At 43.7% G+C, this 26,883-nt stretch overlaps 1 protein-coding gene across 7 annotated transcripts in view; it reads right to left on the bottom strand.

Annotated features, from left to right (window-relative positions):
- Window positions 1–26,883, bottom strand: part of farp2 (FERM, RhoGEF and pleckstrin domain protein 2) — a 107,672-nt gene that overhangs the window by 28,424 nt on the left and 52,365 nt on the right. For 6 of the 7 annotated variants that reach the window (XM_064936173.1, XM_064936176.1, XM_064936178.1 and 3 more), the window contains exons 8-16: window positions 23,825–23,972; window positions 23,538–23,633; window positions 20,964–21,127; window positions 20,694–20,762; window positions 20,559–20,616; window positions 18,789–19,071; window positions 5,743–5,936; window positions 5,254–5,343; window positions 4,885–5,018 (exon numbers count right to left, since the gene is read on the bottom strand). In XM_064936173.1, the coding sequence (XP_064792245.1) occupies window positions 4,885–5,018; window positions 5,254–5,343; window positions 5,743–5,936; window positions 18,789–19,071; window positions 20,559–20,616; window positions 20,694–20,762; window positions 20,964–21,127; window positions 23,538–23,633; window positions 23,825–23,972 (1,236 nt within the window). The remainder of the gene's footprint in view (window positions 1–4,884; window positions 5,019–5,253; window positions 5,344–5,742; window positions 5,937–18,788; window positions 19,072–20,558; window positions 20,617–20,693; window positions 20,763–20,963; window positions 21,128–23,537; window positions 23,634–23,824; window positions 23,973–26,883) is intronic. The other variant, XM_064936175.1, reaches the window with a different exon arrangement.

The raw sequence follows: 26,883 nt of genomic DNA, 5'->3' as shown, positions 1-26,883 counted from the left end.
TTACCACGGCATTAGTCTGTGTTATATATGTAGATTACCACAGCATTAGTCTGTTATATATATGTAGATTACCACAGCATTAGTCTGTTATATATATGTAGATTACCACAGCATTAGTCTGTGTTATATATATGTAGATTACCACAGCATTAGTCTGTGTTATATATATGTAGATTACCACAGCATTAGTCTGTTTTATATAAATGTAGATTAGTCTAGTGTTTTATATATGTAGATTACCACAGCATTAGTCTGTATTATATATATGTAGATTACCACAGCATTAGTCTGTTTTATATATATGTAGATTACCACACCATTAGTCTGTGTTATATATATGTAGATTACCACAGCATTAGTCTGTTATATATATGTAGATTACCACAGCATTAGTCTGTTATATATATGTAGATTACCACAGCATTAGTCTGTGTTATATATATGTAGATTACCACAGCATTAGTCTGTGTTATATATGTAGATTACCACAGCATTAGTCTGTGTTATATATATGTAGATTACCACAGCATTAGTCTGTGTTATATATATGTAGATTACCACAGCATTAGTCTGTGTTATATATATGTAGATTACCACAGCATTAGTCTGTGTTATATATATGTAGATTACCACAGCATTAGTCTGTGTTATATATATGTAGATTACCACAGCATTAGTCTGTGTTATATATATGTAGATTACCACAGCATTAGTCTGTGTTATATATATATATGTAGATTACCACAGCATTAGTCTAGTGTTATATATATGTAGATTACCACAGCATTAGTCTGTGTTATATATATGTAGATTACCACAGCATTAGTCTGTGTTATATATATGTAGATTACCACAGCATTAGTCTGTGTTACATATATGTAGATTACCACAGCATTAGTCTGTGTTATATATATGTAGATTACCACAGCATTAGTCTGTGTTATATATATGTAGATTACCACAGCATTAGTCTGTGTTATATATATGTAGATTACCACAGCATTAGTCTGTGTTATATATATGTAGATTACCACAGCATTAGTCTAGTGTTATATATATGTAGATTACCACAGCATTAGTCTGTGTTATATATATGTAGATTACCACAGCATTAGTCTGTGTTATATATGTAGATTACCATAGCATTAGTCTGTGTTATATATATGTAGATTACCACAGCATTAGTCTGTGTTATATATGTAGATTACCACAGCATTAGTCTGTGTTATATATATGTAGATTACCACAGCATTAGTCTGTGTTATATATATGTAGATTACCACAGCATTAGTCTGTTATATATATGTAGATTACCACAGCATTAGTCTTATATATATGTAGATTACCACAGCATTAGTCTGTTATATATATGTAGATTACCACAGCATTAGTCTGTGTTATATATATGTAGATTACCACAGCATTAGTCTGTGTTATATATATGTAGATTACCACAGCATTAGTCTGTGTTATATATATGTAGATTACCACAGCATTAGTCTGTGTTATATATATGTAGATTACCACAGCATTAGTCTGTGTTATATATATGTAGATTACCACAGCATTAGTCTGTGTTATATATATGTAGATTACCACAGCATTAGTCTGTGTTATATATATGTAGATTACCACAGCATTAGTCTGTGTTATATATATGTAGATTACCACAGCATTAGTCTGTGTTATATATATGTAGATTACCACACCATTAGTCTGTGTTATATATATGTAGATTACCACACCATTAGTCTGTGTTATATATATGTAGATTACCACAGCATTAGTCTGTGTTATATATATGTAGATTACCACACCATTAGTCTGTGTTATATATATGTAGATTACCACAGCATTAGTCTGTGTTATATATATGTAGATTAGTCTGTTATATATATGTAGATTACCACAGCATTAGTCTGTGTTATATATATGTAGATTAGTCTGTTATATATATGTAGATTACCACAGCATTAGTCTGTGTTATATATATGTAGATTACCACAGCATTAGTCTGTGTTATATATATGTAGATTACCACAGCATTAGTCTGTGTTATATATATGTAGATTACCACAGCATTAGTCTGTTATATATATATGTAGATTACCACACCATTAGTCTGTGTTATATATATGTAGATTACCACAGCATTAGTCTGTGTTATATATATGTAGATTACCACAGCATTAGTCTGTGTTATATATATGTAGATTACCACAGCATTAGTCTGTGTTATATATATGTAGATTACCACAGCATTAGTCTGTGTTATATATATGTAGATTAGTCTGTTATATATATGTAGATTACCACAGCATTAGTCTGTGTTATATATATGTAGATTACCACAGCATTAGTCTGTGTTATATATATGTAGATTACCACAGCATTAGTCTGTGTTATATATATGTAGATTACCACAGCATTAGTCTGTGTTATATATATGTAGATTACCACACCATTAGTCTGTTATATATATGTAGATTACCACAGCATTAGTCTGTTATATATATATATGTAGATTACCACAGCATTAGTCTGTGTTTTATATATGTAGATTACCACAGCATTAGTCTGTGTTATATATATGTAGATTACCACACCATTAGACTGTGTTATATATATGTAGATTAGTCTAGTGTTTTATATATGTAGATTACCACAGCATTAGTCTGTTTTATATATATGTAGATTACCACAGCATTAGTCTAGTGTTATATATATGTAGATTAGTCTGTTATATATATGTAGATTACCACAGCATTAGTCTGTGTTATATATATGTAGATTAGTCTAGTGTTTTATATATGTAGATTACCACAGCATTAGTCTAGTGTTATATATATGTAGATTAACACAGCATTAGTCTGGGTTATATATATGTAGATTAACACAGCATTAGTCTGTTATATATATGTAGATTAACACAGCATTAGTCTGTTATATATATGTAGATTAACACAGCATTAGTCTGGGTTATATATATGTAGATTACCACAGCATTAGTCTGTGTTATATATATGTAGATTACCACAGCATTAGTCTAGTGTTATATATATGTAGATTACCACAGCATTAGTCTGTGTTATATATATGTAGATTACCACAGCATTAGTCTGTGTTATATATATGTAGATTAGTCTGTTATATATATGTAGATTACCACAGCATTAGTCTAGTGTTATATATATGTAGATTACCACAGCATTAGTCTGTGTTATATATATGTAGATTAGTCTGTTATATATATGTAGATTACCACAGCATTAGTCTAGTGTTATATATATGTAGATTACCACAGCATTAGTCTGTGTTATATATATGTAGATTAGTCTGTTATATATATGTAGATTACCACAGCATTAGTCTAGTGTTATATATATGTAGATTACCACAGCATTAGTCTGTGTTATATATATGTAGATTAGTCTGTTATATATATGTAGATTACCACAGCATTAGTCTGTTATATATATGTAGATTACCACAGCATTAGTCTGTGTTATATATATGTAGATTACCACAGCATTAGTCTGTGTTATATATATGTAGATTACCACAGCATTAGTCTGTGTTATATATATGTAGATTACCACAGCATTAGTCTGTGTTATATATATGTAGATTACCACAGCATTAGTCTGTGTTATATATATGTAGATTACCACAGCATTAGTCTGTTATATATGTAGATTACCACACCATTAGTCTGTGTTATATATATGTAGATTACCACAGCATTAGTCTGTGTTATATATATGTAGATTACCACAGCATTAGTCTGTGTTATATATATGTAGATTACCACAGCATTAGTCTAGTGTTATATATATGTAGATTACCACAGCATTAGTCTGTTATATATATGTAGATTACCACAACATTAGTCTGTGTTATATATATGTAGATTACCACAGCATTAGTCTGTGTTATATATATGTAGATTACCACAGCATTAGTCTGTGTTATATATATGTAGATTACCACAGCATTAGTCTGTTATATATATGTAGATTACCACAGCATTAGTCTGTGTTATATATGTGTAGATTACCACAGCATTAGTCTGTGTTATATATATGTAGATTACCACAGCATTAGTCTGTGTTATATATATGTAGATTACCACAGCATTAGTCTGTTATATATATGTAGATTACCACAGCATTAGTCTGGGTTATATATATGTAGATTACCACAGCATTAGTCTGGGTTATATATATGTAGATTACCACAGCATTAGTCTGTTATATATATGTAGATTACCACAGCATTAGTCTGGGTTATATATATGTAGATTACCACAGCATTAGTCTGTTATATATATGTAGATTACCACAACATTAGTCTGTGTTATATATATGTGTAGATTACCACAGCATTAGTCTGTGTTTTATATATGTAGATTACCACAGCATTAGTCTGTGTTATATATATGTAGATTACCACAGCATTAGTCTGTTATATATATGTAGATTACCACAGCATTAGTCTGTGTTATATATATGTAGATTACCACAGCATTAGTCTGGGTTATATATATGTAGATTACCACAGCATTAGTCTGTTATATATATGTAGATTACCACAGCATTAGTCTGTGTTATATATATGTAGATTACCACAGCATTAGTCTGTTATATATATGTAGATTACCACAGCATTAGTCTGTGTTATATATATGTAGATTACCACAGCATTAGTCTGTCTTATATATATGTAGATTACCACAGCATTAGTCTGTTATATATATGTAGATTACCACAGCATTAGTCTGGGTTATATATATGTAGATTACCACAGCATTAGTCTGTGTTATATATATGTAGATTAGTCTAATGTGTTACATATGTAGATAACTGTGAGGAGAGCAGCACTGACCATAAAGCCAGTCTCTGGTCGATCTCCTTGAGGAACCCCCTGTGGAACTCGTAAATGGGGTCGATGTTGGAGAACAGCAGGGTCATCAGCCCCTCTGGCATGGCGTTTTCTTTGATCACCGCGCTGCGGAACCACTGACGGGGGAAATGAAAGAGAAAAAAAGGACACACAGATTTTTAGCATTAAAAACACAAGCCTTGTTCCAGATCTGTTTGTTTGTGTTGTGCAGCATATTCTTATGGAGAGAGACTGCACAAACTGATCTGGGACCAGGCTACCGCACTAAAAAAAACAACAACAATATAATACTGTACACAGCCACAGATGAAACACACACACACACACACACACACAGCGTGTATCGCTCACCACTGTGATGACCTCTAGGTCTTTCAGGTAGGTCCTCTCTGTGGTTAGAATCTCTTTAGCAATGAAGTAGGCCTTGTCGGTGGGATATCGCTGAGGAATGAGACCATCAGGTCATGTCATCACTGGATACACACAGTATTCAGCCAATAATCAAAACAGCTTTATGGAAAATATAGCTCATGAAGATGAAAATAAAGTGAATTTGGCCCTGATAAAATTCCATGCAACATTACTGTGCGCAAATTGTAAAAGCACAGGCCTTCAAAAACGATGTTTATGGAACTCTAGAGACGATTTAAAATCTATTTATTTTAAGAGGAAAGAACAGTTTGTTATCTCTTACAATTATGATTTAACAAAAATTCACACCCAATCACCATATAAAAAAAAAAAAAAAAAAAAAAAAAAAATCCACCTAAAACAAAATATGATTGAATGACAGGTTGATGAATTAATCAACTGACAGATCAATAGAGGCAGGCAGTGTACCTTCCTCCTGCCCTCCTCCTCCTCCTCCTCTAGCCTGTTGGTGCCCACCTCACTCAGGATGGGGCTCTGTAGGGGCGAGGGGGCCTGGCCTGCCCCCGGGAGACTCAGCGTAGACATCTGGAAGGAGGGGGACAGGCAGAGGGGAGAGCTCTTGGAGTTGAACGGGGAGAGCTGGGGGCTGTCCATAGAGGACCCTGGGAGAGGGGGAAAGAGCAACAAAAACAAGTCAAACTATGAATTACATTTCAAAACGTGTCTATACAAATTCAAAATGATTGAATTCATATTCCATCTCTGCTGCACACTATATACACACACAGAAGCATGTGGACACCCCTTCAAATTAGTGGATTCAGCCACACCCGTTGCTGACAGGTAAGAATCTAACACACAACCATGCAATCTCCAGATAAAAACATTGGCAGTAGAATGGCCTTACTGAACAGCTCAGTGACTTTCAACATACAATGCCACTGTTATTGTAAAGTGAAACAAAGTCTAGGAGCAACAACGACTAAGCCGCGAAGTGGTAGGCCACACAACGGGACCGCCAAGAGCTGAAGGGCGTAGCGCGTGAAAATCATCTGTCCTCGGTTGCAACACTCCACTACCGAGTTCCAAACTGCCTCTGGAAGCAACGTCAGCACAATAACTGTTCGTCAGGAGCTTCCCTAAATGGGTTTCCATGGCCGAGCAGCCGCACACAAGCCTAAGATCACCATGGGCAATGCCAAGCGTCGGCTAGAGTCTCTGTAAAGCTCGCCGCTATTGGACTCTGGAGCAGTGGAATCCTACTCTGGAGTGATGAATCACACTTCACCATCTGGCAGTCCAACGGATGAATCTGCGTTTGGCGGATGCCAGGACAACGCTACCTAGTTTGGTGGATGAGGAATAATGGTGTGGGGCTGTTTTTCATAGTTCAGACTAGGCCCCTTAGTTCCAGTGAAGGGAGATCTTGAAGGTCCTTTCCTGTTTCAGCATGACAATGCTCCCGTACACAAAGCAAGGTCCATACAGAAATGGTTTGTCGAGACCGGTGTGGAAGGACTTGACTGGCCTGCACAGAGCCCTGACCTCAACCCCATCGAAGACCTTTGGGATAAATTGGAACGCTGACTGCAAGCCAGGCCTAATCGTCCAACATCAGTGTCTGACCTCACTAATGCTCTTGTGGCTGAATGGAAGCAAGTCCCCGCAGCAATGTCCCAACATCTAGTGGAAAGCCTTCCCAGAAGAGTGGAGGCTGTTATAGCAGCAATGTTCCAACATCTAGTGGAAAGCTTTCCCAGAAGAGTGGAGGCTTGTTATAGCAGCAATGTTCCACCATCTAGTGGAAAGCCTTCCCAGAAGAGTGGAAGCTGTTATAGCAGCAATGTTCCAACATCTAGGGGAAAGCCTTCCCAGAAGAGTGGAGGCTGTTATAGCAGCAATGTTCCAACATCTAGCAGAAAGCCTTCCCAGAAGAGTGGAGGCTGTTATAGCAGCAATGTTCCAACATCTAGTGGAAAGCCTTCCCAGAAGAGTGGAGGCTGTTATAGCAGCAATGTTCCAACATCTAGTGGAAAGCCTTCCCAGAAGAGTGGAGGCTGTTATAGCAGCAATGTACCAACATCTAGCAGAAAGCCTTCCCAGAAGAGTGGAGGCTGTTATAGCAGCAATGTTCCAACATCTAGTGGAAAGCCTTCCCAGAAGAGTGGAGGCTGTTATAGCAGCAATGTTCCAACATCTAGTGGAAAGCCTTCCCAGAAGAGTGGAGGCTGTTATAGCAGCAATATTCCAACATCTAGTGGAAAGCCTTCCCAGAAGAGTAGAGGCTGTTATGGCAGCAAAGGGGGAACCAACTCCATATTAACGCCCCTGATTTTAGAAGGAGATGTTCGACTGGCAGATGTCCACATACTGTTGATCATGTAGTAAATATATCAAACCCACGAATGAGACAGACAACACTTAAGGAGTACCACATCGTCTCTCCTCTGTTATCCCAAAACAAAACAACAACAAAAATATCTACACACACACACAGCATGAGTGAAAACAACACACCCTACCCTAACATGACATTAAAATAATCTTGTATATTTCTAAATGAATCCCACAGGAGGCAGCAGGGAGAGAGGTGCTTAGGGGAACAGGAGGGATCTGCTCTATACTGTACAAGTCTCTGCTTTGGAAAAAGGTGGGAGGAATATCCAGGCAACAACAGGAAATCACAGAAGAGGGGAAAGGCCACTTCATTCAGGAAATAGATTTGATTTGATTCAGGAAATAGGTACAGAGTCGAGAATACATTTGGACCTACTTGAATAAAAACATTTAAACAAAAAGAAGATTAAATATACTTATATTAAATAAGGTATTATTGCTCATCAAAACTGCGTTATCCCATTTACAGTTATCCCACAGACAGAACCATAAACAGGTTGTTAACGGTATGACAATGCCCTGTGTCCTTCAATAGAAACAGGTTGTTAACGGTATGACAATGCCCTGTGTCCTTCAATAGAAACAGGCTGTTAACGGTATGACAATGCCCTGTGTCCTTCAATAGAAACGGGCTGTTAACGGTATGACAATGCCCTGTGTCCTTCAATAGAAACGGGCTGTTAACTATATGACAATGCCCTGTGTCCTTCAATAGAAACAGGCTGTTAACGGTATGACAATGCCCTGTGTCCTTCAATAGAAACAGGCTGTTAACGGTATGACAACGCTCTGTGTCCTTCAATAGAAACAGGCTGTTAACGGTATGACAATGCCCTGTGTCCTTCAATAGAAACGGGCTGTTAACTATATGACAATGCCCTGTGTCCTTCAATAGAAACAGGCTGTTAACGGTATGACAATGCCCTGTGTCCTTCAATAGAAACAGGCTGTTAACGGTATGACAACGCTCTGTGTCCTTCAATAGAAACAGGCTGCTAACGGTATGACAATGCCCTGTGTCCTTCAATAGAAACAGGCTGTTAACGGTATGACAATGCCCTGTGTCCTTCAATAGAAACGGGCTGTTAACGGTATGACAATGCCCTGTGTCCTTCAATAGAAACGGGCTGTTAACGGTATGACAACGCCCTGTGTCCTTCAATAGAAACAGGCTGTTAACGGTATGACAACGCCCTGTGTCCTTCAATAGAAACAGGCTGTTAACGGTATGACAATGCCCTGTGTCCTTCAATAGAAACAGGCTGTTAACTATATGACAATGCCCTGTGTCCTTCAATAGAAACAGGCTGTTAACGGTATGACAATGCCGTGTCCTTCAATAGAAACAGGCTGTTAACGGTATGACAATGCCCTGTGTCCTTCAATAGAAACGGGCTGTTAACGGTATGACAATGCCCTGTGTCCTTCAATAGAAACAGGCTGTTAACGGTATGACAATGCCCTGTGTCCTTCAATAGAAACAGGCTGTTAACGGTATGACAATGCCCTGTGTCCTTCAATAGAAACAGGCTGTTAACTGTATGACAATGCCCTGCTCTCACACACACACGCTCTCTCTCACACACACGCTCTCTCTCTCACACACACGCTCTCTCACACACACACGCTCTCTCACACACACACGCTCTCTCACACACACACGCTCTCTCACACACACACGCTCTCTCACACACACGCTCTCTCACACACACACACACGCTCTCTCACACACACACACACGCTCTCTCACACACACACACACGCTCTCTCACACACACACACGCTCTCACACACACTCTCACACACACACGCTCGCTCTCACACACACACACGCTCGCTCTCACACACACACGCTCGCTCTCACACACACACACGCTCTCTCACACACACACACGCTCTCTCACACACACACACGCTCTCTCACACACACACACGCTCTCTCACACACACACACACGCTCTCTCTCACACACACACACACACACACGCGCTCTCTCACACAGTTTAACATGAATAGAGAAAGATAATGGCTCCCACATTTGTTCTCTCCAACCATTGTTTTCAGAGCTGCAGTCCACTAGAATGATTTATCACCAGCTCTTATATGAAACTAATTACATTAGAGAACTGAAGTGCTTCCCAAATGGCACCCCATACCCCATGGGCCCCAGTCAAAAGTAGTGCATAGAATAGGGTGCCATTTGGGAAGGACCCAGAGTCTGCTGTGTGATGACTCCCTATTGGAGGAGTCTGCGGTGTGATGACTCCCTATTGGAGGAGTCTGCGGTGTGATGACTCCCTATTGGAGGAGTCTGCGGTGTGATGATTCCCTATTGGAGGAGTCTGCGGTGTGATGACTCCCTATTGGAGGAAGTGGAGAGAATCAAACTACACACCAGCTAGACGTTTTGGTTGAACTCTTCCTGACAGAGCCACAGGAAGTCACAGCTGTTTTCCCATTTCTCACAGAAGAGAAACAGAACGACAGACCAGGAAGAAGAGAGAAAAGAAAAAAGAGATTACTCTCCGACCTGGAAACAGTTCCCCGAGTCACGGCTCGGAACAGCCCGGCGGCGGCCTGGTAGACAGGCGGTGGTTTATAGTTTAACTGTTTTACAGCCCCACGGGGGACGACACAGGAAGGGCGGCGACTGAGGAGATAGATAGATAGCACAACCTGCAGTCCCGCTACACAACGGGAGATAGAACAGTCCACAGCAGGGTTTCTTCACTGACAGTCCACGGGTGGTTTTACTGTTGGACATAACGGACTGTACAACACCAGGAAATCAGCTACAAGTGATTTTCATTTACATTTACATTTAAGTCATTTAGCAGACGCTCTTATCCAGAGCGACTTACAAATTGGTGAATTCACCTTCTGACATCCAGTGGAACAGCTTTTCATTTTGGAAATCGGTATTCAAATATTCCCACACATAGAGAGATGTGATCGTGTACTAATGTAAACAAGGTTTGAAATGACTGTTTTGGTCAGACATATATCTGTTTGGACTTCTTGTGGTCAACTTCAGTCTACCACTTATTTGTAATTATGTTCCAGCCCCTGACCATCCACTCAAGAAAAAATATATAAATCAGCCCGCAGCTGAATCTAGTTGATGATCCCTGGTCTAAAGTCTCTACAGATGGAGAGGGTGTGTGTGTGTTGGGGGGGTCACAGGAAGGGGGAGTGGAGACGAACAGTCCAGTCACAGGAAGGGGGGAGTGGAGACGGACAGTCCAGTCACGGGAAGGGGGGAGTGGAGACGGGCAGTCCAGTCACAGGAAGGGGGGGAGGGAGACGGACAGTCCAGTCACGGGAAGGGGGGGGAGAGACGGACAGTCCAGTCACGGGAAGGGGGGGAGTGGAGACGAACAGTCCTGTCACGGGAAGGGGGGTGGAGACGAACAGTCCTGTCACAGGAAGGGGGGGAGTGGAGACGAACAGTCCTGTCACAGGAAGGGGGGGGTGGAGACGAACAGTCCTGTCACAGGAAGGGGGGTGGAGACGAACAGTCCTGTCACAGGAAGGGGGGTGGAGACGAACAGTCCTGTCACAGGAAGGGGGGTGGAGACGAACAGTCCTGTCACAGGAAGGGGGGTGGAGACGAACAGTCCTGTCACAGGAAGGGGGGTGGAGACGAACAGTCCTGTCACAGGAAGGGGGTGGAGACGAACAGTCCTGTCACAGGAAGGGGGGTGGAGACGGACAGTCCTGTCACAGGAAGGGGGTGGAGACGAACAGTCCTGTCACAGGAAGGGGGGTGGAGACGAACAGTCCTGTCACAGGAAGGGGGTGGAGACGAACAGTCCTGTCACAGGAAGGGGGGTGGAGACGGACAGTCCTGTCACAGGAAGGGGGGTGGAGACGAACAGTCCTGTCACAGGAAGGGGGGTGGAGACGGACAGTCCTGTCACAGGAAGGGGGGGGTGGAGACGGACAGTCCTGTCACAGGAAGGGGGGTGGAGACGAACAGTCCTGTCACGGGGGGGGGTGGAGACGAACAGTCCAGTCACGGGAAGGGGGGGTGGAGACGAACAGTCCAGTCACAGGAAGGGGGGAGTTGGGGTTTGCTGTGTGGAATAACTTGGCAGAGAGCCTGTCTAAACAGGGAGCATGTGCACAGGCTGTGGAATGTAGTATTTGAGGAGCAGCCCTAGGGCTCTGGGTAAACAGTAGTGCACTATATAGGGAATAGGGGGGCACTTGGAACACGGCCTAGATTAAAATAAGGAACATGTGTTTGTATTCTCTAATTCTAAACAAAGCAGACAGCTCCTGCATTTTAAGCCCCAGATGAAGCCCTAATCCTAAACGACACGCTCTGGCCAGGCGCCGTGGTTACACAAAACCATAGGAATGATAGTGACAAGTAACATTAAAAATGGTAGCAATTTCCGAAAGGATATAGAATAAAAGATCAAATGTCTTCCCCAAACAAGATACTGTTATTAATGTATTTGTTTGACCTAGTAAGCAGAGGGACCTATTGGGATTGTGGTATACTTCTCTAAGGTGTACCGGACGAGGAAAACACTAGCCGCGCCCCCCCCGAGTGTGAGGTCCCCAGCGCTGGTGTCTAACTAAACACTGCAACAGAGGGTTCAGGGTAGCTGCTTGAGGGTTAGAGGTTTTGAGGTAGGGTTAGGTGGAGCGAGGACAAGGTGCATTGGTCCATCCAAATTCATCTCTCTAAAGCCTCTCGCGTGCAGACGCCACTTCTAGCATTCCGCCTCCACTCCTGGACAAGGTGAAACGTCAACGAGTCAGTCTTACTGGGATGAATAGGCAGGTTTTAGCTGTAGCTAAAAATCCATCCGTTTAAACAGTATTGAATCAACGCTTTGTTGTCGGGACCATCCGTTTAAGAAATATAACAATATAACAATATCCAGTCACATGAAAAGAAAATGAATAATCCAGTTGATGGCTGTCAAGTTCAGTAGAGGACTATTCAAATTCCAAAGCCACAGAATTGATCACCAAATCACTCTTCTGCACATGATTCTCTGCTTCCTTGATAGAAAGTAAATCAACAAAATGTCTAAATTAAATTTTAAGTCTCACATTTATAAAAAAAAAAAAAAGATACCCAAAAGTGATTCCTTTATTCTTAAGAGAAACATACAAAACCGTAAGAGTACACTTAGTTTAGAATCAGTAACCATACATGTTGATTAAGAAATGCAAGTTGCATTATTTGATGCCATTGTAAGTTGCAAGCTACAGTAGATCAAAAGCTAGGTGAATAATTGTCTCTTAGTACACCATGCACTTGATTCAAGAGAGGTGTGGTGGGGTGAGGAGGGGGTGGGAGGGGGAGGGGGTGGGGGAGAATCTGCAGGCCACGAAGCAAAGACAACATGTTCTAACAGAGGCCAACAACCACAGGTCAAACATCTACGAGTGGAAATGCAAAGGTCTCCATCGGTGAATTCTTTTTGTTTGGGGGGGGGGGGGGGGGGTATTTGAACTTTGACCCGACCCTCTCTCGGAGGCTCAGAGGACTGCTGTTTGACTCACTTGTGATGGTAGAGAGCGAGGCTCCGCAAGCGCACTTCTATGAACCCTTTTACGAAGGAGGTGGACCAAAATGACAATGAGAACCTGGGTTGTAGAGTTTTAGAAAATAGAAACTATGTAGCGTAGCCGTTTTCCTCAACAGCTAAAATATTTGTTTGGTTTTCTTGATCACCAAGTGGTTTAAAGAAATAAAAAATGTACCCAGTCCCCAACGCCCTTCTCACATTCATAAACGCATGTAGAATACACCCACCACCCCCATTTTAACAATCATGTAGAAATCACTCAAATATACTCCCCCCCCACTTTTACATTCATAAACACATGTAGAAATCACTCCAATATACCCCCCCCAAAAAAACCATTTTGACATTCATGTAGAAAAATCACAAAAATATTTAATTCACCTCTAAGCATCAGCGGGCCATTATATGAATACATATTAAGTGAATGAGGCAAACAATTAAAGGCTTTAGGAATTGAGCAACATTAGTCAAAACAGTACAGACAAAAGTCCATAGACCACAGCTGGTTTAGCGTCGCCAAGCCGACGACGAGAATAAAACATTTTTTTTTTAAATTCTGTCAATGTGCCCATCCATGAGCAAAGCACTTAAACCCCAAGTCGCTCGGGATAAGAGCGTCTGGTAAATGACCATTTTGAAATGTTTTTTTTTTTTTAAATAACCTTCAGAGTGAGCAGACTCTACTGTGCTACAGATGACAAATCCAAATAGATGTGTTCGAAAAATTAAAAAAACTGAAAACAGAACAGTTTGCGTTGCAGAACGCCAAGTCAGAGGCCTTTCGGGGTAGATTAAAACTAGCTGCTTCAAATGACAGGAAATTAAAAAAAAAAAAAAATGGGACTTGGGGAGTTTAGATTGACGATGTAATTTCCTCCTCATAACAAAGTAGAGAAACACTCCGCTGATTTCGTTTCTATGGTTACGCCCCCCCCCCCCCAAAACGGGCACCCTATTCCCCATGTAAGTGCACTACTTTTAACCAAGGCCCATTGTGCACTAAGTAGGGAATAGGGTGCCGTTTGGGACACAAACTCTACGTCGGTTCAACGGGACCTTATTTACCATGGCACCGACTCAATTGTTTCTCCACACTGTTTTCCCTACTCCGACCCGAGCAGATCCGACCCAACACATATCTGTGGCTTGGACGTCAACACCACAATACGTCACTGGACTGGACCCAATGGCTACGGCTGTATATTCGTTCATTCATCAAATGATATTATAGAATAAAAAAAAATAATAAAATGAACTGCTAAGATGAATCTCAAAACGGCAAGTTATATAAAAAAAGTGACAAGATTAAGGACCAACGTGAGAAATGTCCCTCGTTTCCCGCGGCTGTTAGTGTTATTGTCTTGAAGTGCCCCAGACGCAGCTAAAGGAAGTCATTATAGACTGTGTATCAAATCTCACGCAACATGTTTACAGTAAACGATCAGATGAAAGTAACAGATACAAGGAGTTAAAAAAATAATTAAAAATCACTTCCTGCACAATGATATGGTGACATCGTAAAACCTCATTTTCATCACTCTGTTAAGAACTTCATTGATTCCCCATGATTTTCACTGAAGGAATATAAACCAGGTTAAGTATAAATGCTTCTTACTGTTTACTGAGGGCTTCTACCTTTGCTTATAGTACATTTAAGACATCTAAAACAGTTCGTAATCTATTGGCATACAAGCTACTGTTATTACTGAAGGAGAAACGTCATACTTTGTTAAAAGTACATTCACGTTGTTGGCCGCCTCTGCAGAACGCCGCCTCTGCAGAACGCCGCCTCTGCAGAACGCCGCCTCTGCAGAACGCCGCCTCTGCAGAACGCCGCCTCTGCAGAACGCCGCCTCTGCAGAACGCCGCCTGCATTCTTTAAACTGAAATCTACACCGATTCAAATCGACAATGTGCTTGTGTCCCCGTTTCATTCGTCTACGTCTTTTCTTAATAAATCTCAACAGGACATTAAAAAAACCATATAAACAAAACTCTGATGTGACGGCCTAGGAAGTGGGTTAACTGCCTTGTTCAGGGGCAGAACGACAGAAAGGACAGAACGATATAGCCTAATACTCTGTTAACCCAGTACCTAACATGAACTCCAGACTGAGGCTGTGCGTTACTAACGGACAGGAACGTCCAGGTTATTATGGACCAGCAGATGTCTCAATGGAACAAAATCTACCAAGACAGTAGTAGCATAATATAAAGGCTCTATAAACACATTGTAGTGCCTTTATAGGAGGGCTCTGGTCTAAAGTAGTGCACTATGTAGGGAAAAGTGTGCCATAGGGCTCTGGTCAAAAGTAGTGCACTATATAGGGAATAGGGTGCCATAGGGCTCTGGTCAAAAGTAGTGCACTATGTAGGGAATAGGGTGCCATAGGGCTCTGGTCTAAAGTAGTGCACTATGTAGGGAATAGGGTGCCATAGGGCTCTGGTCTAAAGTAGTGCACTATATAGTGAATAGGGTGGGGCGGCAGGGTAGCCTAGTGGTTAGAGCGTTGGACTAGTAACCGGAAGGTTGCAAGTTCAAACCCCCGAACTGACAAGGTACAAATCTGTCATTCTGCCCCTGAACAGGCAGTTAACCCACTGTTCCTAGGCCGTCATTGAAAATAAGAATTTGTTCTTAACTCTCTTGCCTAGTTAAATAAAGGTAAAAAAAAAAAAAAAAAATTACGAGTGCCATAGGGCTCTGGTCAAAAGTAGTGCACTATTAGGGAATAGGGTGCCATAGGGCTCTGGTCAAAAGTAGTGCACTATTAGGGTGTCATTTGGGATGCAATCAATGTTGAATTTCTATCTTTAGCGGCAGTGTGCTATATATCTGTACGTTATAACAGTCCCCGAGGCCTGTAATACACTGACATACTACTGGACTATGGTACGCCAATGAAGGATTTACGAGACTGTTACACTAAGGAAGGAACAGCATCGATTTCATTACTAGCCCTGAGATCTGAGTGGTATGACACAAATATCAATCTCCGATTCACAAAAAAGCATGTGACAATCACACATTGTTGCCTACTATTTAAAAAAAAAATAATGTTTTAGTAAAATACTATACTATAAGTTATGAAAAGTGCTGTTAAAATTAAAAATCAAATTTACTTTCAGGGGTGTTAAATTTAGACAAAGAACAAATATATTCAAGTGACAGAGACGGCTACAGTCTGAATCCCCTGATTCAAAATCGATTATATTTCAAATCAAAGCTGGATAAAGTCTAAACCTGCATTCATGCAGGTCACAAGATCGAACCTCAACAACGGTGAACTAATATATTCTTCAGAATGACAGACAATCAATACTAAACATCTGGAGAAATATTCTCCTCCCAACATTCACGTCGCAATACATTTTTATGTCTTATTCTGAATAAGCACCACGTGTCTTGAAAACATAAGAAATATTTTCCTTTAAAAAAAAAAAGTAAAAGATTAAGGATTTGAAATGCAAAGTGCCTAACACTACAGAGCTGTGACATAAAGGCTAAATGCAAAGTGCCTAACACTACAGAGCTGTGACATAAAGGCTAAATGCAAAGTGCCTAACACTACAGAGCTGTGAGATAAAGGCTAAATGCAAAGTGCCTAACACTACAGAGCTGTGACATAAAGGCTAAATGCAAAGTGCCTAACACTACAGAGCTGTGAAATAAAGGCTAAATGCAAAGTGCCTAACACTACAGAGCTGTGACATAAAGGCTAAATGCAAAGTGCCTAACACTACAGAGCTGTGACAAAGGCTAAATGCAAAGCGCGGTCAAAGACTGTGTAGCGTAGTGGTACGGAAGAGCGGACAAAGAATAGAGTCACCATAATGGTACCGACAGATTCAAAACCACAAACAACTTTAGAGCAATTGCTGTATGCCAGGGAGATACAACAGCCACCGTGTCCCATCAAATAACTCTCCAATTATTTAGTAAAGCCACATAGGCAAGCAATATTATATTCGTTCTATCCCTGCACTCAACCACTTAGGACTTCAGTGTTGTGCTCCTACTGTTACTGAGCCGTGCGATGCAACGTGAGCTGATGGCTGTAATGCCAGACCACTGTTACGAGGCATAAAATATCTGGTGTCAATAACACAAGCACGGCCAGCACCCAAAAGCAGAGCTAGAGGGAGAACAGTCATTGGTGGGTAGGATGTCTGGGTAAGTGCTACAATTGATCTGTTTAAAAAAGGTCAAATGTGTCTGGCTGGCTGGCTAGTAAAGGTCAAATGTGTCTGGCTGGCTGGCAAGTAAAGGTCAAATGTGTCTGGCTGGCAAGTAAAGGTCAAATGTGTCTGGCTGGCAAGTAAAGGTCAAATGTGTCTGGCTGGCAAGTAAAGGTCAAATGTGTCTGGCTGGCAAGTAAAGGTCAAATGTGACTGGCTGGCTAGTAAAGGTCAAATGTGACTGGCTGGCAAGTAAAGGTCAAATGTGACTGGCTGGCTAGTAAAGGTCAAATGTGTCTGAAGTGGTGCCGTTCCCCAATCACAAAAATTAAAGATTCAAATCTGATTCAAAAATGTTCCGCGAATATTCAAATCTTCGCCAAAACCACAATAATATTGTGTAACTTCAGCTAAGTAAATAGAGTGACTGCCTATATAGGGCCTTCACATGTTAATGTGGGGGTCCACCAGAGGACTCCCCCAGGGAGAGGGCCTGCAGGTCATGACACTGCAGAAGGAACCCCTCCACCCCGCCTGGCCCTCCGGCTAGAGGATTGCTATAGAACAGATTCTGCTCAGGGGGCAGGCCGCTGTCTGAACCCCAGTCTGAGTCAGAATCGTCGCTGCCGTTAGCCGACCCCTCCGTGGTCGTAGGAGGATAGCTGAGGTGCTCCAGTTGCTCCAATAGGTCGCTGAACTGCACCGCCGAGCTAGTCTCAGAGTGGACTGAGTACGCCGGGAAGTTAACCATGGAGCTAGCCTCAGACGGGTTGTCAGAGCCCGGGAGGCGGAGGGAGGAGGAGAAGTCTGGCCCGTCGAAGCCCAGAGACCGGGAGTCACCTGCGGAACTAAGCCCCAGGTTGTCAAGGGAACTACACTCTGACCTGTTGTTAACCAGAGAGCTGGTTTCGGAGCGACCAACAACGCTGTGGTCAGAGAAGACGTTAGTGTTGCTGTTCAGGTCCTCCAGACCCAGACTGACACCCCTGGTTTTAGTTGGGCCCCCACCACCACCACCCTCCCCATAACAGCCATACTGACCCCACTTCTCCTCGTAGCCGTAATAGGCCTCGACCCCACCGCCGCAGAACGACATCTCAGTGGGGTCGTCATCTATGAACTCCTCTGTGACATGGAGCTGGGTGTTAGCCAATGGGAACAGGGGCTTCTGCCTGGCTCGGAGAAGCTCTGCCTCAAACACATCGGCTGAGAGGAACACTCTCGTCTCCCCCCCTCCCCTCTCCCTGCACCTCGATCCCCATCCCCCAACCTGCTCACTATCCTCATTGCCATTTTGGGAGGGCTGCTGCTGCGGATGGGAAGCTCTACTCTCTACACACACAGACGAGGGGTTGCAGTCTCCTGCCGCCGGGGAACTTGGGGCACCTTGTGAGAAGGCGTGGTGACATGGGGGGATGTCGGTGGCCTTGTGGGGGTCCTCCTTCGCTGTGGGGCTGGAGGGCCTGGCCAGCTGTGGGGGCAGGAGCTGGGTCTGTTGCTGCTGGGGAGGAAGCTGTGTAGACTGGGCCTGGCTCTGGGCAGGAGGCTGTGGAGGCTGGGCCTGGGGCTCCGGACGTGGGGGGGAGCTGGAGACTTGTATGGAGTGGAAGGACACAGTCGCAGAGGATGGGGAACCTGGCGCCCGCAAGCTGTCATTGAAGGAGAATGTCTAAAATGACATGAAAGAAAGAGGAGAGATGGGGAGAGAGGTTTCCATTAGTTTCCAATGACTCTGCACCTCCTTCCTAAAACGTTGTAGCCTGTCGGAAAGACCCCCCCCACTGACCCTGACGTAAAGACCCCCCACTGACCCTGACGTAAAGACCCCCCCCCCACTGACCCTGACGTAAAGACCCCCCCACTGACCCTGACGTAAAGACCCCCCCACTGACCCTGACGTAAAGACCCCCACTGACGTAAAGACCCCCACTGACCCTGACGTAAAGACCCCCACTGACCCTGACGTAAAGACAGCCCCACTGACCCTGACGTAAAGACAGCCCCACTGACCCTGACGTAAAGACAGCCCCACTGACCCTGACGTAAAGACCCCCACTGACCCTGACGTAAAGACCCCCCACTGACCCTGACGTAAAGACCCCCCACTGACCCTGACGTAAAGAAAGACCCCCCTGACGTAAAGACCCCCCCACTGACCCTGACGTAAAGAAAGACCCCCCTGACGTAAAGACCCCCACTGACCCTGACGTAAAGACAGCCCCACTGACCCTGACGTAAAGACAGCCCCACTGACCCTGACGTAAAGACCGCCCCACTGACCCTGACGTAAAGACCGCCCCACTGACCCTGACGTAAAGACCCCCCACTGACCCTGACGTAAAGACCCCCCACTGACCCTGACGTAAAGACCCCCCACTGACCCTGACGTAAAGACCCCCACTGACCCTGACGTAAAGACCCCCCCACTGACCCTGACGTAAAGACCCCCCACTGACCCTGACGTAAAGACCCCCCCACTGACCCTGACGTAAAGACCCCCCACTGACCCTGACGTAAAGACCCCCCACTGACCCTGACGTAAAGACCCCCCACTGACCCTGACGTAAAGACCCCCCACTGACCCTGACGTAAAGACCCCCCACTGACCCTGACGTAAAGAAAGACCCACCACTGACGTAAAGACCCCCCCCCACCGACGTAAAGACCCCCCCCACCGACGTAAAGACCCCCCCCACCGACGTAAAGACCCCCCCCCACCGACGTAAAGACCCCCCCACCGACGTAAAGACCCCCCACCGACGTAAAGACCCCCCACCGACGTAAAGACCCCCCACTGACGTAAAGACCCCCACTGACGTAAAGACCCCCCACTGACGTAAAGACCCCCCACTGACGTAAAGACCCCCACTGACGTAAAGACCCCCCACTGACGTAAAGACCCCCCACTGACGTAAAGCCCCCCCACTGACGTAAAGCCCCCCTGACGTAAAGACCCCCCCACTGACCCGGTCTTAAAGACCCCTCACTGACCCGGTCTTAAAGACCCCTCACTGACCCGGTCTTAAAGACCCCTCACTGACCCGGTCTTAAAGACCCCTCACTGACCCGGTCTTAAAGACCCCTCACTGACCCGGTCTTAAAGACCCCTCACTGACCCGGTCAGAAAGATGCATTAGTCTTGGTAATCCCACTGACCTGTTTTGGCACATCGGGGGCCAGGGACCGAGCCGACATCCTCACCTTACTGTTCCTCCTGACAGAGACAGGAGACCACATGAGAGTTAAACCAGAGGTCAAAGACACAGAGAGACCAGAGACAGAGACACACACCTCTGATATGGTGTCCTCCTTGCTCCGCTGTCCTTGACATATTCCACTAGTTGCTTCTGGGTCCTCCCACTAAACCAGAAAGAGTCAACACAGATACCATCAAACAACAACAGCAGGAGCCAGAGTCTCCTATGGGTTCAAGCTGTACACTACATGGTTACACTTCAGCAAAACTTTTACCTCAACATAACATCCATTTAAAAAATGTAAAAATATATATATTTTTAAACAAAATCTACCTCTGTATGTTTCAGCAGAAAGCAGAGATACCTGTATCTGAATGACGATCCCCTACTAAAGAGAATGGCTTTAGACTTGGGCTGCGGCTGATCCAAGAGGCGGAAGAACGAGTGATGTTCCACACAATTCTTCCAGAAGATCTTGCACTGGTCCCGACTGACCATCTGAAACTCCAGGGTATCCTGGTGAGGCCCCTACAATTCAAATATGGCCTTTCATTTTAAAATGAAATACAAAAATCGAACAATGTGTACAAGTCGTCCCAGAGGATAGTTGAAAGCAGGAATTTAATTTTTTTTTTTAAAGTTATTCCCAAAGTGGTCCAATATAATATTACTGGAATAACGTTTACACTCATGAATGCTTGCATGTATGGTGTATTTGGAAAGTTTTCGCAAACTCCTTGGACTTTTCCCACATTTTGTTACATTACAAGTCTTATTCTAAACTGGATTCAAATGAATAAAAATCCTCAATCTACACACACTACCCTATAAATGAACAAATGAAAACAGTTTTTTTTTAGTTTTTTTATAAATGTTTGCAAATGTATTAAAATGTATATTTTTAAAACATTTATATATGACTATTCAGACCCTTCGCTATGGGACTCGAAATTGAGCTCGGGTGTATCCGGTTTCCATGAATCATCCTTGAGATGTTTCTTCGACTTGGAGTCCACCTGGTGGTTAATTCAATTGATTGAACATGATTTGGAAAGGCAAACACCTGTCTATATAATGTCCATAGCAAAAATCAAGCCATGAGGTCGAAGGAATTGTCCGTAGAGCTCCGAGATAGGATTGTGTCGAGGCACAGATCTGGGGAAGGGTACTAAAACATTTCTGCAGCATTGAAGGTTCCCAAGAAGTGGCTTCCATCATTCTCAAATGGAGAAGTTTGGAATCACCAACACTCTTCCAAGAGCTGGCCACCCAGCCAAACTGAGCAATAGGGGGAGAAGGGCCTTGGTCAGGGAGGTGACCAAGGAAACTGATGGTCAATGACAGAGCTCCAGAGTTCCTCTAAGGAGATGAACATTCCAGAAGGACAACCATCTCTGCAGCACTCCACCAATCAGGCCTTTAGTCAGGATCGAGGGAAAGATGAAGAGCAAAGTACAGAGAAATCCTTGAGAAAAACCTTCTCCAAAGCGATCAGGACATCAGACTGGGGTGAAGGTTCACCTTCCAAAATGACAACAACCCAAAGTACACAGCCAAGACACTGCAGGAGTGGCTTCAGGACAAGTCTCAATGTCCTTGAGTGGCCCTGCCAGAGACCAGACTTGAACTAGTTCGAACATCTCTGGAGAGACGCTCCCCATCCAACCTGACAGAGCTTGAGAGGAGCTGCAGAGAAGGGGGAAAACTCCCCCAAAAACAGATGTGTCAAGTTTGTATCGTCAAACCCAAGACGACTCAAGGCTGTAATATCGCTGCCAAAGGTGCTTCAACAAAGTACTGAGTAAAGGGTCTGAATACGTATGCAAATGTGATATTGGCAACAAAAAAAATCTAAAAACCTGTTTTTACTTCGTCATTGTGGGGGGTATTGTGTGTAGATGGATTTTTTTTCTTATTAAAAAATAAGGCTGCAATTCCACTCATCAATTTTAGAATAAGGCTGCAATTCCACTCATCAATTTTAGAATAAGGCTGTAACGTAACAAAATGTGGAAAAAGTTGAGGGGTCTGAATACTTTCCAAATGCACTGTTAAAACTTGGCACAGACTACCTTCAGCCCAAAACACAGATCCCTTTACATAGATCTGTAAAGACAGATTTGTACTTTTTTCTTGTACAGGGTAGAGAACAACGCCAGACACTCTGGATGACACCCAATTAGCCAATTAGTGTTGAATCTGCAGATGCTACATCAATCTTTGGAATTACGAATTAATGATACACATAAAATGTCAACGTTAAACATGATTAAAACTATAATGTCGATATCATACCTGTACATAAGCCCACCTATAATTTAGCCCAAATATCTACCTCTTTCCCTAATGTATTTTATTTATTTATTTTGCACCCCATTATTTTCATTTCTACTTTGCACATTCTTCCATTGCAAATCTACCATTCCAGTGTTTTACTTGCTATTTTGTATTTTCTTTGCCACCATTGCCTTTTTTTTGCCTTTACCTCCCTTATCTCACCTCATTTGCTCACATCATATATAGACTTGTTTATACTGTATTATTGACTGTATGTTTGTTTTACTCCATGTGTAACTCTGTGTCGTTGTTTGTGTCGAACTGCTTTGCTTTATCTTGGCCAGGTCGCAATTGTAAATGAGAACTTGTTCTCAACTAGCCTACCTGGTTAAATAAAGGTGTTCTCAACTAGCCTACCTGGTTAAATAAAGGTGTTCTCAACTAGCCTACCTGGTTAAATAAAGGTGAAATAAAAAAAATAAAAAAATCATGGATGGTCAATCTTTTCATCCAAAGCTTGGTCTATACATTAGAGAGTGGTTACATTTCTCCAGCCCCATACCTCAGTTATTTTTGCCAAAACAGGGACAAGCAAGAACACTTCATTTTTTTCAACTGCTGATTGCCTCCAATGCATTCATGACAGAAATACAGTACTCACATGAACCTCTGGGTATAGCTTGATCAGGAAGCGTTTCCTCTTGAAGCTCAGTTTTCGGATCTTGGACCAATTGAAGGTGTTTATTTTGGTGTTACCCTGGGAGAAAATGAGACCGAAGACAAAAAAAATCTGAAACCTGTGGGATGAGACCTCGGATGCATTCTCAGGTGTGTGTGTGTGTGTGTGTGTGTGTGTGTGTGTGTGTGTGTGTGTGTGTGTGTGTGTGTGTGTGTGTGTGTGTGTGTGTGTGTGTGTGTGTGTGTGTCAGCAGTAGAACCACAAGTCACCTGGAAGACCTGCAGGCCTATGTGAGCCACGGACAGGTTGATCTTCGTTCCCTCGCGGTCGGCTGCTGGGTGGAAACGGACGCCGTACATCTCCAGTTTACGGGCGATCTCCAGAACCTGAAAGTCTGAGTCGGCTGGAGTCTGCCCGCTGGGGGGGGGGAGACAGACAGGGGACAGGGGAAGTTGAGTTCTGTTCACTTCAGATCAATGGTAGTTTGTCTTTGCAAACAAGAATGTCTATTCGTCAGTTCCATCCCTGGCTCACTTTATTGGTCTTATTTATGAATTTGTCTCATATGAGCGAGGATGTGGATAAACTGAATATCAACAGTCTACTATGGCATTACAACCTATAGAAAGATCAGAGAGAACGGCTGGCTGGCTGTTGAACTTACAAAATGGCTGACGTGTGTCAACATGAGTTGTGGTGATTCTCCTGAGAAGAAGAGTGACTCTAGCAATAAAAATAAAAGACAATGACTATAAATCCCCCGAAAGCTCCCCTCCCCAGCCCTAACCTCTTACAAGGACTTAAATGACAACATGTCAAAATGTTTGACTAACAGCATGTTGGAGAAGAGGAAAGCCATCCAATCGCCAATCATCTCAATGTTTTCTAGTAGAGCGCGCGTGTGTGTGTGTACAAACTAATCATGATGCTCGTCTTTGGTTAGTAGGGTGGCAGTATGCCAGATCATCACCCAGCATTCTAATTTTGTTCATCCTTTAAGCTGTGAAATCTCCTTATGCCCCTCCTCCACCCCTCTTCCCCCTGCCCCCCCCCACTCCTCCTGCCCTCCTCTCCCCTCCTGGCTTTCTGGCTAATCAAATAGCCTGGCCTGACACGAGGGGGATTAGATCAGGGTGCTAGGGAGGAGGCTAGGAGCCATGCACAAGCCATAGTCTGAGTCCCAAATGGCACCGTATTCCCAGTATAGTCCACTACTTTTGACCAGGGCCCTTAAGCCCTATTTAATGAATAGAATGCCATATGGGACAGCCAGAGCTTCCTCCCCAACAGCCAGAGCTTCCTCCACCAACAGCCAGAGCTTCCTCCACCAACAGCCAGAGCTTCCTCCACCAACAGCCAGAGCTTCCTCCACCAACAGCCAGAGCTTCCTCCACCAACAGCCAGAGCTTCCTCCACCAACAGCCAGAGCTTCCTCCACCAACAGCCAGAGCTTCCTCCCCAACAGCCAGAGCTTCCTCCCCAACAGCCAGAGCTTCCCCCACAACAGCCAGAGCTTCCCCCACAACAGCCAGAGCTTCCTCCCCAACAGCCAGAGCTTCCTCCCCAACAGCCAGAGCTTCCTCCCCAACAGCCAGAGCTTCCTCCCCAACAGCCAGAGCTTCCTCCCCAACAGCAACAGCCAGAGGGGGGAGATAACCCACCACCCTGCCTGCCAACCTAGGAGCTGCTACATCAATAGCTACGTTTCTATTAACTTGTCCACTGATTTTGTTGTCTACATGTAGAATGTTTCCGTCTCACGGTCTTGCGTCAATAGCCAGCTAGGGCGAGTTTCCGTCAATAGCCAGCTAGGGCGAGTTTCCGTCAATAGCCTGCTAGGGCGAGTTTCCGTCAATAGCCTGCTAGGGCGAGTTTCCGTCAATAGCCTGCTAGGGCGAGTTTCCGTCAATAGCCTGCTAGGGCGAGTTTCCGTCAATAGCCTGCTAGGGCGAGTTTCCGTCAATAGCCTGCTAGGGCGAGTTTCCGTCAATAGCCTGCTAGGGCGAGTTTCCGTCAATAGCCTGCTAGGGCGAGTTTCCGTCTCACGGTCTCGCGTCAATAGCCTGCTAGGGCGAGTTTCCGTCTCACGTCAATAGCCTGCTAGGGCGAGTTTCCGTCTCACGTCAATAGCCTGCTAGGGCGAGTTTCCGTCTCACGGTCTCGCGTCAATAGCCTGCTAGGGCGAGTTTCCGTCTCACGGTCTCGCGTCAATAGCCTGCTAGGGCGAGTTTCCGTCTCACGTCAATAGCCTGCTAAGGCGAGTTTCCGTCTCACGGTCTCGCGTCAATAGCCTGCTAGGGCGAGTTTCCGTCTCACGTCAATAGCCTGCTAAGGCGAGTTTCCGTCTCACGGTCTCGCGTCAATAGCCTGCTAGGGCGAGTTTCCGTCTCACGGTCTTGTGTCGATAAAAACAGGATGAGGTAACAATGTCACAACAATTACATGGATTTTTTTTTTATGGTTGAAATGTTTCCATGACAAAAATCAACATTAATAAATTGGAGACAGCCTGTATGCCCTCCCCACCTATCTGTTTCATGTCTCAAACCGGCGAAAGTCAGCATGGATAAAATGCAAGAATTGGTTGGCCACGTTTTAATAATTGTTATGTGCCAATGTATCACCACAACCTGGGACATGGTGGTGAAGATTTGGATGGTGAAACTTGCGTTCCAGGCCAACCAGAAGAGCAAGTCGAAGCAATTCAAGCATTATAGAAAGTCAGGATGATCCTTGTCCTGCAAATAAACTTATTTTTTTAATTGTGGAAATTAAGTTTAGTGGAGTATTATAGTGTTATAATTGTAAAGAAAAGACCCATTGGTCACGTAACATTTTTTTGTTGATCTTTAAAAATATATATAGTGCCTTGCGAAAGTATTCGGCCCCCTTAAGTTACTACTTTGTAGCGCCACCTTTTGCTGCGATTACAGCTGTAAGTCGCTATCAGTTTTGCACATCGAGAGACTGAATGTTTTTCCCATTCCTCCTTGCACAACAGCTCGAGCTCAGTGAGGTTGGATGGAGAGCATTTGTGAACAGCAGTTTTCAGTTCTTTCCACAGATTCTCGATTGGATTCAGGTCTGGACTTTGACTTGGGCCATTCTAACACCTGGATATGTTTATTTTTGAACCATTCCATTGTAGATTTTGCTTTATGTTTTGGATCATTGTCTTGTTGGAAGACAAATCTCCATCCCAGTCTCAGGTCTTTTGCAGACTCCATCAGGTTTTCTTCCAGAATGGTCCTGTATTTGGCTCCATCCATCTTCCCATCAATTTTAACCATCTTCCCTGTCCCTGCTGAAGAAAAGCAGGCCCAAACCA

This window comes from Oncorhynchus masou, chromosome 24, assembly GCF_036934945.1.
Source record: "Oncorhynchus masou masou isolate Uvic2021 chromosome 24, UVic_Omas_1.1, whole genome shotgun sequence".
NCBI lineage: Eukaryota > Metazoa > Chordata > Actinopteri > Salmoniformes > Salmonidae > Oncorhynchus > Oncorhynchus masou.
Note: the sequence above shows the minus strand (reverse complement) of the source record. Positions and strands in the feature narration are given on the sequence as shown.